Genomic DNA, 12,895 nt, shown 5'->3' with positions numbered 1-12,895 from the left:
AGGCAAACTATAACACAGCAGGTATTGAATGCTGACCTCCATTTACAAAGCCTATGGGTGAAAGCTCAACCTTGGGATAACATGCAAATGGTAATTGATGGAGAAGAATGGAAATGACGACCTGAACACAGTGAGAACCATTATCGACATTGTAATTATAGATATAATGGGCAGCTCCTCCACAATCCAACACAGTGAAGACTGTCTTTATATATATATATGTATCTATATGGGCTTAATAAAGTCCTCACTTTTGGGATTTTTGAAGCGTTGCCAATATTATTATTTTTTACTTTATATAAGAACATTCCATATATCATCCTGGAGATTTATAGATATATAATAGTATCTATCTGATTAATACAGAATACAGAGTAGATGTAGCAAAGCTGAGTTTGTCAAATGTAGCATAACTGATTATGTGTTGTCCGTAGTTTTACATAGGACTGCAGCTAACTGCAGTCTGCTGACCTGAGTTATCATAAGTAATCAATCATAGTGCAGTGAAGAACCAGATAAATGACAAATTCAGCTCTACAGTGCACAAACGTACACAGGCACACTATATATATATATATATATATATATATATATATATATATAATACTGCGGTGTCGTATTTCACTTTGCAGTTAATACAAGACTACAATGGGTGTTCACCCTTAAAATAGATGGGAATGTTTACTCACTTTCAATGAATCAAAGCAGGCAATTACTCGTCCATTTTCAACTTGGCAGCTTTTTGATGGGTGTGCAAATTTACATTCTGTGTCTGGCCGTGAACAAGTCCCTCTCTGGAACTCCCGACACACTTCCAACGTTAGCCATTTTGTGTCCCGAATCGGTGCCACGCTAACAGCCATACTTAAAACTTAAAGGTAGTTTTTTAAAAAGAAAACGAAGAAGAACAACCACGTCTCTGAAGTCGAGAGATAAAGGCAAATTCCAGTCGTCCTCTCTTTTTTTTTTCCGTGTGGTTTTTAAATTGTAAATCTGTGCTGTGCGTATCTGCATACAGATGTCCCGCTCTCGTTCTTCAGAGATGATGTGATCCGTGATCTTAAAATCATTCGGTGGTGAGTATCATTGCCCAGGCCCCGCAACTTCTCCGTACTTTCAGTTGCCCATTCGGTGTTCCGATAGTCAACCCAAAATGCAAGCTTGAAAACGTGGCAGCCCCTGCGCCGGAATAAATTTTTCAAAAAGTCCTCTCAGTATAAAGTTTTCTGAGAGGTAATCTCCACGCAGCTGAACTGGCGATTCGGTCGGGTTGGGTATTGATTAGCTTGGCATATATAGATGCTTTGCTGTAGGATAATAATAGAGGTGTTCTCTCCCTCTCTCTCTATCCCCTGTGTCTGTCTGTCCTTGATTTCGTCTTACAGAAGCAGATACCTCAGTTTGGATTCTACTACAGAACAGTATAAGACGGTGCCTTATGCACCAGGATTTCTCTTGATTAAGAACAGAATTGGGGAGGGGGGTTGTCTAGATGAGGAGGGTGGCTGGGCTCTCGTTGCAGTGTAGCTGGCAGCAAGCAAGGCAAAAAAGCAGAAGCTGCTCTACAAGCGGGTCCAAGCAGCAGAGACGTCAGGAAAGGCACTTCTTAGTACCAACCTGTAGAAAAAACAAACATGTTACCATTTTAACCAAGCAGCACTTTACTTTCTCCTGTACTTTCACCCGCTCTCCCATGTGGCTACAACGTGGAATCTAAGCTCGCCTGTTTTCCCCCATGCAAAATACTTACAGAGTAGCATATTGCAGCCAGCCATCGTAGGTTTATTTAAAAAAAAAAAAAAAGGCAGCTTCCCTTGTGAAGCAATGCATGATAGGAAGATAACCAATCACAGATAATGTTGCAGCAATATTCTGGGCAGAAAGCCAATAATGTGGGCTGTCTTATGAAAGGTCGCGCCTGTCAGAAGCTCATTACTATGCAATAAGCAGAGAAAATATCCATCAAATGTAAAGAAGTCTTCTGCATCAGCTTTTTGCATGGAGGTTTTCGATCTGCCCGACATGCAGCATGCAGTTAATGGGCTGAACGAGGTTATTTTCCAATAAAACAGCCTCCCCTTTACAAGAAGGGAGGGCGGGCGGGGGGACGAAAAGAGAAGCAGAAGCGCTTGGAAAATCACTAGATGGAAAGGCAAAGCCCTAGGACTGCAGATCACTTCCAGGCTGAGTCCGCTCTCCTGCGCAGCCTGCTCTGCCTTGTGTACTGCCTGCGTTCGCTCTGCTACATCTCGCACATGAGTATAAAAGGAAAGGAGGGGTGTTTATAAATGGTGCATTCTTCAGACCGATCACAGTCACTTCCTTCTTAACTATAAGCACACAGACCAGCCTTAGCCTGCACTGGAAAGCTAGGCTGCTCACCAGACGGACACTTTTCAATATACCACAAACTGGTCAGGTTATGAACAAAAGTTCTCTATACCGTCAAAGAAAAAAAAAAAAACTCCATACCATAAGAAGACATAAAAAAGGACAAGCATCTATGAGTGCTTCGTGCTTCTCTATACCTCCGGGGATCACTGCCGCTAAATCGTAAATCATTTATTTGATTCCAGAATTACAATAAACTGTAGCACGCTGTTCCCCTGCCAAAAAAGTAGCTGTGCAGTATAAGCCTAAAACATGCTAACGCTGGCCCCGCCATATGCAAACCATTATCACGACACCTCTGGGCTTCTGCTTTTAAAATGGCATCTTACTTTTAACATTTTCCATTGCTTCACCACAAAATGGTGACATCTTGCCAGAAGCAGAACCACGTGGTAGCATCCGCCCTTATTTGATGACATTTATTTATTTATTTATTTTTATTCGATGAGACAGATTAGACAATAGAAGAGTTGAGGAAATAAGATTTCACTTAAGAACTGCTGTACTTCCATATATGTACAACTTTCTGGCACCCCATAGAAGAGCCCAAAATGGAACAGAAAAATCACAGTAAATAACTCCTCAATTATTACTGAGCTAATTCCCTAACAAAGTCCCAAAAGTCGTTCTCTGAAGTGCAGGACGCCAGAGGTAAAATGCAAAGAGTAAGAATCGCTTGCTAGATAATAGACTGCTACTCTTGGTTACCTTTCTGTCACCATCCAGAAGAAAACTACTCCCAATGCAAAGGCGGCTATGGCACCTTTATAATTAAGGGAGTTTTCCGCTTTAATGTAAATAAAACTTAAATAAGAACTCCAGAAATGTTTTGGATGTATACTTCTCACTAGCAATATTCTAGCACTGTGATGTGTCTGATCCTAGATCACTTGCATCTACATTTGAGTCTTCTCATTATGGGTTGCTGTGTCATGCGATGCGAGTCTGACCTTCTGTCCAGACCTTGCACCTTGTGTAGACAGAAGGTCAATCTTCCCTGTATGGCTGACTTCCTGTGAATTACAGCATTACATCAGCATCTATGAAACCCCCCCTGCCAGCTTCACCTTCTTTCACCTTCCCTCCCAACCAAGTTCCACCCCCCTTGTGCCTCACTATGTCCCCCATCTACTCAGTGCTGCTGAAGACATAATTTCTGCCATAAGAGATGAGAAGGGCAATGATATATTAGGTAAGTCTGTAGCCACAGAGTTATAGAACTCCCCTGGTTCACACTAAGGGGGTCATTTATTATCCCGAAATATGCCTATAGTAAGTGTATTTCAGGCGCAGATCACGACGCAACGGTCTCAGGCGCAGATCACGACGCAACGGTCAGCGACAAATCTGCGACTTACTCCCAACTCACACCAGGTCTAAAAAAGTGGGTGTGGCATGGCATTAATCATTTTCTACGCCTGTTTTAGGCATAGAAAATGGTCTAAATGTAAGATGGCTAGAAAGCTGGCTTACATTTAGACTGGTGCTGGATGCGCTAAAGTAATGTTCATAACTTCGATAGATCCACCGCCACATATAGGGGTTATTAAGACTGGCGTCTAAAATGCGGGTCTTAATAAATGACCCCCTAAATGTTTGGGTGTTTCTGTTTCTGAGCGTACTGTGTTCAGAATCCCTAGTGCATTTCTATGGGATGCAGCATCACACTGCTTTCTCCTCCTTCTTGCTTGCAAGAGCTGATGAAAAGAAACTTATCACAAGCAGGAGGCAGGGAGGACAGGCTGAAGCTGCCTCAAATGGGATACACTGAGACTCTGTAGTGTGAGTTAGGGGACATTACTTCTACAGTATGCAACTGATCTATCACTTGCTGCCCTGGAGCACAGCAAGTGTACTGTGATGATGATACTTTACATCTCTGTCTCTGAAGATCCAGAGGCATATTAAGAAATGTAGGCTGCATTAGGGGAACCATATATGAGGGGAAGTAGACAAATGACCCATAAGGCCAGTTTCACACTAGTGTTGAAACCATCTTGCAGGTTGTTCCGGCAGGGGAACAGCCTGCCAGAGTTCATCATATCGGGCATAGCTGGAAATGGCCAAAACATTGCCAGCCCACATTGACTTAAATGGGACGCGTGCTTGCACCGCTTTTTGTCTGGATAATTACCAGCACTTATGCCGGAAACAGTTCGGAATCTGCCAGGTCCCATTAAAGTCAATGGGCTTCAATGGGAAAAGGCAGTACCGGGTATACCAGATACTATGATCTCCAGCAGGCTGACAGAACAGCCTGCCAGTTGATTTTAATGCTAATGTGAAACTACCCTAAATGGGACAGAAATACCTAATATGTCTATTTAAAAAAATATATAAAATCAGTTTTACACAAAAAGGCATTATTGAAAAAAAAAATCCTGTTTTAGTTGTCACCATTAGTGATTAGCGGCAGGGGCAATATTCGAATTCACGATATTTCGCAAATATTTTGTAGAATATTCGTCATATATTTGCGAACTCGAGATTGCCGAAAATCGGCAATGTATTATTTGCGTAATGCGTGCAAAATACCGGCGTGGGTCACTTATGCTACATTTTTCCAGCTGGTATAAGTTTCCGGAGACTAGAGAAAATGGTTGGCATGGCAGAACATTAGAATAGCTTTATATGCAGATAGAGTGCTCCAATATATTTGTGCAAATTTTCGACTTTTAATGATGCACATATTTTTTTGCAATACGTGCAACTTGTGACATTACAGCACTATGTCTGTAGCATGTAGGTTCTGCTGTCCCTACATATCAGCTACACCATGGATCAATCTAACCTACACTGACTATCTCCCCCTAACTATCTGAATTATATATATAAGTTAACTGTCTAATGTAATAACACAAAGCACAGAGCACAGCAATGTCACTGAAGTCTCTTTCATAACTGCAATAAACTTTAGAAAATGGCTGCTGGGGAGGTTCTTATATAGTAAGGGGTAGGCAACTGTTCTATTGGTTGCTAGGGATGTTGCTAAGCTATGATAAAGACTTCTCATTGGCCCAAAAGAAGGGAGGGATGATCACCTGATGTGTACTGTGTTAAAAAAAAAAAAAAAGAAAAAAACTAATATTCATCATTACAAATATATAACACTATATTCTAAATATTCACAAATTCTCAAAGTGCCGATATTCATGATAAAAATTTGCTTTTCGAATATTCGCACTCAACACTAGTCACCATATTGAGAGCCATTTTATATTTTTTTATTTTTTTATGACTATAGTCTTGTGTGAGGGCTTGTTTTTGCAGAATAAGATGGCATTTTCATTGGTAACATTTTGGGGTACAAAATACTTTTTAATCGCTCAATATTACACTTTTTGTGAGGCAAGGTGACCAAAAAATTGCTGTTACAGTTATATATTTTAGTTTATAAAAAGTCTACACACCGCTGTTAAAATGTCAGGTTTCTGTGCTGTAAAAAATCGAGACAAAGATAAATCATTTCAGAACTTTTTCCACCTTTAATATGACCTATAAACTGTACAACTCAATTGAAAAACAAACTGAAATCTTTTGCCATCGATGCCAGCGGATACACTGCCCTGCCACAGATCAAGTGAGAGCAGCTTCTCTACCCATTTGATCACCACATCATAATAGTACGGTGCTGGTTCTTAACTCCTTTCCAGTTGCACCGTACATGTGCGGTGCATGTTGTCTAGGGGTTAAAACAGCCTTTCAGCATTGTTGATGAGAAAAAGATTCATGGGATAACCCCTTAAAAAATATTTGGCTTCTTTTCACATAAAACTGGATAAAATCTGATCCAACCACAGTAATCAACTGATTGTTGATTAATGAAAATCCACTTAAAGGGGTTGTCCCCTAAAAAATATTCTACAATTTTTAAAGCACCTCATTGAGGTGGACAACCATGATCCATTCTTCAACTGCCACTAGCTGCAACAGAAAGAACATAGCCCCTGGGAAAAGACATGTTCCCTGAGCTGCCAAACTGGAATAAATCAACAAATCAATGGGAGCAAAGAATGGGGAGATCTCTGGATCATGTGAGGTACAGGACTGGTTCTTGCTTTGTTAGAAAGAGACTGTCATGTCCTATATAATGTCTCATGTTCATTGTTTACATTAATTACAAACCTGTTCTTCTTTAAACCAGATGACCACATTGGATATTGGGTCTTCTGATGACAAGCTAATCACAGGGTTTCTTGCAACTATGAAGGAACCAGGTAGTATCTCCTCACTTCCTAGACGTTTACAGGCTGTTGTTAAAAAAGGGGATGTTACACAATGGTAGACATGGCCCTGTCCCAACTTTTTTGAGATGTGTTGCTGCCATCAAGTTCTAAAAGAGTTAATTATTTTCATGAAATGGTAAAATTTCTCACTTTCAACACCTAATATGTATTCTATGACCTATTTTGAAAATAATATGGCACTATGAGATTTGCCAATCATTGCATTCTGTTCGTATTTATGCATATTACCATTTTACGTAGCGGAGTACTGTGTACAGTTCTGGGCTCCTGTAAACAAGGCAGACATAGCAGAGCTGGAGAGGGTCCAGAGGAGGGCAACTAAAGTAATAACTGGAATGGGGCAACTACAGTACCCTGAAAGATTATCAAAATTAGGGTTATTCACTTTAGAAAAAAGACGACTGAGAGGAGATCTAATTAATATGTATAAATATATCAGGGGTCAGTACAGAGATCTATCCCATCATCTATTCATTCCCAGGACTGTGACTGTGACGAGGGGACATCCTCTGCGTCTGGAGGAAAGAAGGTTTGTACACAAACATAGAAGAGGATTCTTTACGGTAAGAGCAGTGAGACTATGGAACTCTCTGCCTGAGAAGGTGGTGATGGTGAGTACAATAACGGAATTCAAGAGGGGCCTGGATGTATTTCTGGAGCGTAATAATATTACAGGCTATAGCTACTAGAGAGAGATCGTTGATCCAGGGATTTATTCTGATTGCCTGATTGGAGTCGGGAAGGAATTTTTATTCCCCTAAAGTGAGGAAAATTGGCTTCTACCTCACAGGGTTTTTTTGCCTTCCTCTGGATCAACTTGCAGGATGACAGGCCGAACTGGATGGACAAATGTCTTTTTTCGGCCTTATGTACTATGTTACTATGTCTCAACTTTTTGGGGAATAACTGTTGTATTTCGAAGGGCTGCCCATGGAATGCACAGGTCTTCAAGAAGGAGAAACTCTTTGTAGCTGCCTCTGCTCTGGCTAGTAGATGAAAGTCCTACATGGGTTACCAACCTATGAACGGATTTCCCTCATATGACAATGGGACTCAAACTTGCAAAGGTTTGGATCTCATACTTTATAATCATAAGGGGCAAATGACTTTCATTTTGTCAGAATCTTTTTTATTGATCAGGATATACAGGAGAAACATAGTTAACCTTCCAAGTGTTGGAACACCATATCTGGTAAAACATTCAGATACATTTCTGACACGGCCATGATGCTGTATGAGACTATACCTGACTATCTCTTGATTATTTTCTATACGGTATCATTTTCCATACTATAGAATGATTTTACGAATTCATCCAATTACCCAACAATCTTTTCTGTTGTATCATTTAGAGACCATTTAAGTGCCTCATAGCTGCCTACTGGAAAAATAATGCAAACTCATTCTATGAGATTTGCTCTGATGCACAAAAACTAGGACAGTAATGGCAGTCCTGAAATCTGATATGCGTCATTAACTTTCTAAGTACTGTTTGTGCAAAACCATACTGTTCTGAAAGTTCTCATAGCACCGCTCAGTCACACAAAATCCCTCTGCGGTATTCCTGGGACAAGACCACTACTGTGTAGCACCATTGATACCGTGCAATTAGCTGTTCACTAAGTCATGGCCGTCACATTGCAAGGGATTTAGTTAATGACACCCAGATGTGTAAAATGCATCCACAAATATATTTTATATTTCAGTATAAAAAATGTTGACAGCAGTCAAGCACTTGATAGATTTTAGGTGAATGATATGGAGGATGTATGTTATTGCGGTGTGAAATTAAAATATACAAATGACCTGTAGAAATGTGGAGGTTTCTCTACTCTCCACCATTTCACCGGGTGCTAGCCTATGATTGGCAGGTACACTCCCACTCCTCTGTAATAGTATGGCTCAGTGCAAGAGCTTGCTTCTGCCAGTCGTATGCGTATGTCGATGATATGCAGGAAGAGAGCACAGGACTTCCAATCAACAAAGACAATTTTTTTTTCAGTTTTAAATAGGACTGTTTCAGACAGACCTTCATAGATCAACTACGACTAACTGAAATACTGTACTGCTTTATACTAAGATAATAAACTACAGTGAATCATAAGAATGCAAAGTCCTCCTCATTACTGAGGAATTCTTATTAAAAAGATAGTGTTCATGAAAAGTTATAGACACTGAATTCTCCTGCTGTGAGACAAATTAAAAATGCAATGCAAAACTATAATATAACGGCAAAGAGAAAATCGACTTTTAGGTTACAAATAAATCTTTGTCATTAATATTTAATTTAAAAAATGACATTTTGTCTTTTCATTTCTGTAATTACTTGCTTAGAATTATTAATATGAACACCAACATACATAGCATTACTTGTAGATCAGTGCAGTTTGAACCCTTAGAAAGCTAAACTGTTTAAAAGTAAAGAAACTGCACTGACAATGGTTTAGTTCCAAGGTTAGGAGAGTGCAGGACTTGTGATGACATCACCAAAGGTCCTTCACCCTCTGATGTTTATAGAAGTACTACAGAAGAAACTCTCTCCCTCCAACTCCAGCATCAAAAGGGGCACATGACAAGAATTTAGTTACATCCTTTACAAATCACTAGTCAGACCACACATGTGTATTGTGTACAATTTTGGGCTACGGTAGACAAGACAGACATAGCAGACTAGAGACGGTTCAGGGGAGAGCAACCAAAGTAATAACTGGAATGGGTGGACTACAGTACCCGGAAAGATAGTCACAATAAGGTTTATTTAGTTTAGAAAAATTAGGGGAGATCTAATAACCGTGTATAAATATATCAGGGTCAGTACAGAGATCTCTCTCATGATGTTTTTATTACCAGGACTGTGACGGGGGGGGGGGGGGCATCCTCTGCTTCTAGAGGAAAGAAGGTTTTTACACAAACATAGGTGAAGGTTCTTTACTGTAAGAGCAGTGAGACTATGGAACTCCTATGCCAGAAGAGGTGGTGATGGTGAACTCACTAAAAGAGTTCAAGAGTGGCCTGAATGTATTTCCTGAGGGTAATAATACAGGGTGGCCCATGAGAAAGTAGCCTGCCTCCAGCAATAATATGAGAAGATGAACGAGCAAGTGGATTGTTTTATTTTTTAATTACCCACAAGTCACAACAGATGCTGAAAATGGTCCCTGTTCATGTCTATGCATCTTTGGGCAAGTTGGATTATGTTTGCTGATACTGCTTACAGCTTGTCAACAGTGATGCTGTGGATAGTGTTTATGATCTTTTTGTTTAGTTCATCCAAGGTATGTGGCTTGGAAGCCTACACTTTTATGTTTTAAATTTCCCCACAGATAAAAATTGTATGTAGACCAGTCTGGGGAATGTGGTGGCCATAACCCCTTTCTCACAGTTCGCTCCTTCGTAAGTTTATAAACCCGTGCCAGTGAGGTTTGTGAGGTGTGGCATGTTGCCCCATCTTGTTGGAGAAAGCAGAACATTTTTTCTTCTGCAGCATCACTGTTGAAGACCCTTACTTTCTACCTCATGGGGGCTTTTGCCTTGTCCCAGACTGAGTAATCCACCATTTAGTATATTAAAAAGACTGCCACTACATTTAGTACAACTTTATGATTAAGTCTATACTGGCGATACCTATGATGGGGTATAGTTTCCTGCTACCCACAACTACATTACTTTTCAATTATTTTCCTTTCCCTCCATTAAGATCATTTTTTAGGTTAGTTTTAAAATGCCTTCAATTAATATCTGCTAATATCCCGCTATAATGTAATATACTGAAATATCTGTCAAGATGAAGAAAACTAATTTTGTTTAACCTTATGGTAGAGATTGAACTGTCTTGCTGAGTAGGTGCTTCATTAACTAATCTGCTCTTTAACTCTAAAATTAAATTAAGTCAGAGGACAAGTTCCGCTATCACACTACGTCTGAGTGGCTCTCTATACTATACCATGCCTTTCCATCCATTTTTGCCTTTTATTTTGGATGATGAGAAGTTCACCCATAAGTTTGGAAAATAAATTGATGCCTCAAAGAAATTACACCTTTATTTGATTGTATTTGATGCAGTGAATTTTTTTCCATTTATTTTTTTAGTGAGTAAATGCCATCTAGGAACTAGGTTAGTTATTATTGTCTCCTGCAAAATATGTAAACTAGAGATGAGCTAATCAATTCTTTAACAAAGGAATCTGAATTTGTTAAGATTCGATTCAGGAGAATTTTCCTGTCACATCAGATGTGCATTCCTAACCTTCACCCTCACTACTTTCCCTACCTACTTGGACGATCTGCCCTAAATGGTGACCCCCAACAGGGCGAAGGTCCCTGACCTAACTAAGTGTGCAGGACGTACTTGGGGAGACAAAAGGGGAAGTCAGACACGCAAAGTCAAAATCAGAAAATACTATTAGGCTGGGTTCACATGGGCGTGACGGATTTGTTCAGGATGCGTCCTGGGTGTATTGCGGCAAACCCGCATGAGTAGGTACGCAATTGCAGTCAGTTTTGACTGCAATTGCGTTCCGATTAGTTTTTATTGCGCAGGTGCAATGTGTTTTGCACGCACGCACATGATAAAAAAATTCATGTGCTACCCAGACCCGAACTTCTTTACTGAAGTTCAGGTTTGGGTTAGGTGTTGTGTAGATTGTATTATTTTCCCTTATAACATGGTTATAAGGGAAAATAATAGCATTCTGAATACAGAATGCTAAGTAAAATAGGGCTGGAGGGGTTAAAAAAAATATAATAATAATTTAACTCACCTTAATCCACTTGTTCGCGCAGCCGGCATCTCTTCTGTCTTCATCTGTGAGGTAAAGGACCTGTGGTGACGTCACTGCGCTCATCACATGATCCATCACCATGGTGATGTAGGCATGTAGCCTAAGGCCTCTTTCACACTACAGTATGTTGAATTCAGTGTTTTGCGTTCCGTTTTTCACGGATCCGTTGTTCCGTTTTTTGCTTCCGTTGTGGTTCCGTTTCCGTTCCGTTGTTCCGTTCCGTTTTTCCGTATGGCAAATACAGTATACAGTAATTTCATATTAAAAATTGGGCTGGGCATAACATTTTCAATAGATGGTTCCGCAAAAAACGGAACGGAAACGGAAGACATACGGATGCATTTCCGTATGTGTTCCGTTTTTTTTGCGGACCCATTGACTTGAATGGAGCCACGGACTGTGATTTGCGGCCAAATATAGGACATGTTCTATCTTTTCAACGGAACGGAAAAACGGAAATACGGAAACGGAATGCATACGGAACACATTCCGTTTTTTTGCGGAACCATTGAAATGAATGGTTCCGTATACGGACCGTATACGGAACGCAAAAAACGGACCGTATACGGAACGCAAAAAACTGTAGTGTGAAAGAGGCCTAAGGCTGAGTTCATACTTGAGATATTTGGTCAGTTTTTGTCCCGTGACTGCCCAAATAAGTGAAGTGTGCAGTAATTCTAAGGCCTCATGCACACAACCATTGTTCAGGTCCGCATCCAAGCCGCAGTTTTTGCGGACCCATTCACTTCAATGGAGCTGCAAAAGATGCGGACACATCCGTTGCTCCGTTCAGTGGCTCAGCCCCAAAAATATCACATGTCCTATTCTTGTACGTTTTGCGGACAAGAATAGGCATTTCTACAATGGGCCGCCCATTCCGTTCCTTAAATTGCGGTTTGCGGACCGCAAAAAACAGAACGGCGGTATGCATGAGGCCTAAGAGTGATGCCTGTCATCTGCATGTCATACTGACTCACAGTATTATTTCACTACCAAAGCAGACTCCCTATGCGTGTTACTCCAATGCACAGTGTTCTACACCACTATAAAGGCTCTCTGCAGCCAGGAAATAGACGTTAGATGAAATTTACCTTGAATATATTCGGATGGAACCAAATGTTTTTCAAAAAAAATTCGGCATACCGGAAAATCTAATTTTTTAAGAAATTGCTAATCTCTAGTCACTTTCCATATGCTGCTACTGGGAAAGAATTGCTTTGGAACTGTGTCTTGTTACTGTCTGGTGTACTACTACTCCCACTATGCACTTTAGCAAAGAGAGACTTATTTATTGATACTACAGTAACTGGCCTGATTACTTACTCCACCATCCATCGACCATTGCACCTGCTATGCCTTGCACCCAGACAAATACCCAACATCAATGGCACTCCAACTACCACCACACAGGAGCCCAAACTCCAAGGAATGCCTCGGAGGGAGAAAGGGTGCGCCCTCCTGACATTGCTGAGCCCT

The 12,895-nt window shown here is 40.5% G+C and overlaps 1 protein-coding gene across 12 annotated transcripts in view; it reads right to left on the bottom strand.

Moving 5' to 3' along the window:
• The window catches only part of MBNL1 (muscleblind like splicing regulator 1), a 207,134-nt gene that overhangs the window by 174,680 nt on the left and 19,559 nt on the right, over positions 1-12,895 (bottom strand). For 9 of the 12 annotated variants that reach the window (XM_044292197.1, XM_044292203.1, XM_044292200.1 and 6 more), the window contains exon 2: positions 690-1,617. The exons of 1 other annotated variant lie outside the window; for it this stretch is intronic. In XM_044292197.1, the coding sequence (XP_044148132.1) occupies positions 690-863 (174 nt within the window). In that variant the 5' untranslated portion in view covers positions 864-1,617. 2 more of the 12 variants (XM_044292198.1, XM_044292199.1) reach the window with 2 other exon arrangements.

The sequence above is a fragment of the Bufo gargarizans genome, chromosome 4, assembly GCF_014858855.1.
Source record: "Bufo gargarizans isolate SCDJY-AF-19 chromosome 4, ASM1485885v1, whole genome shotgun sequence".
NCBI lineage: Eukaryota > Metazoa > Chordata > Amphibia > Anura > Bufonidae > Bufo > Bufo gargarizans.
Note: the sequence above shows the minus strand (reverse complement) of the source record. Positions and strands in the feature narration are given on the sequence as shown.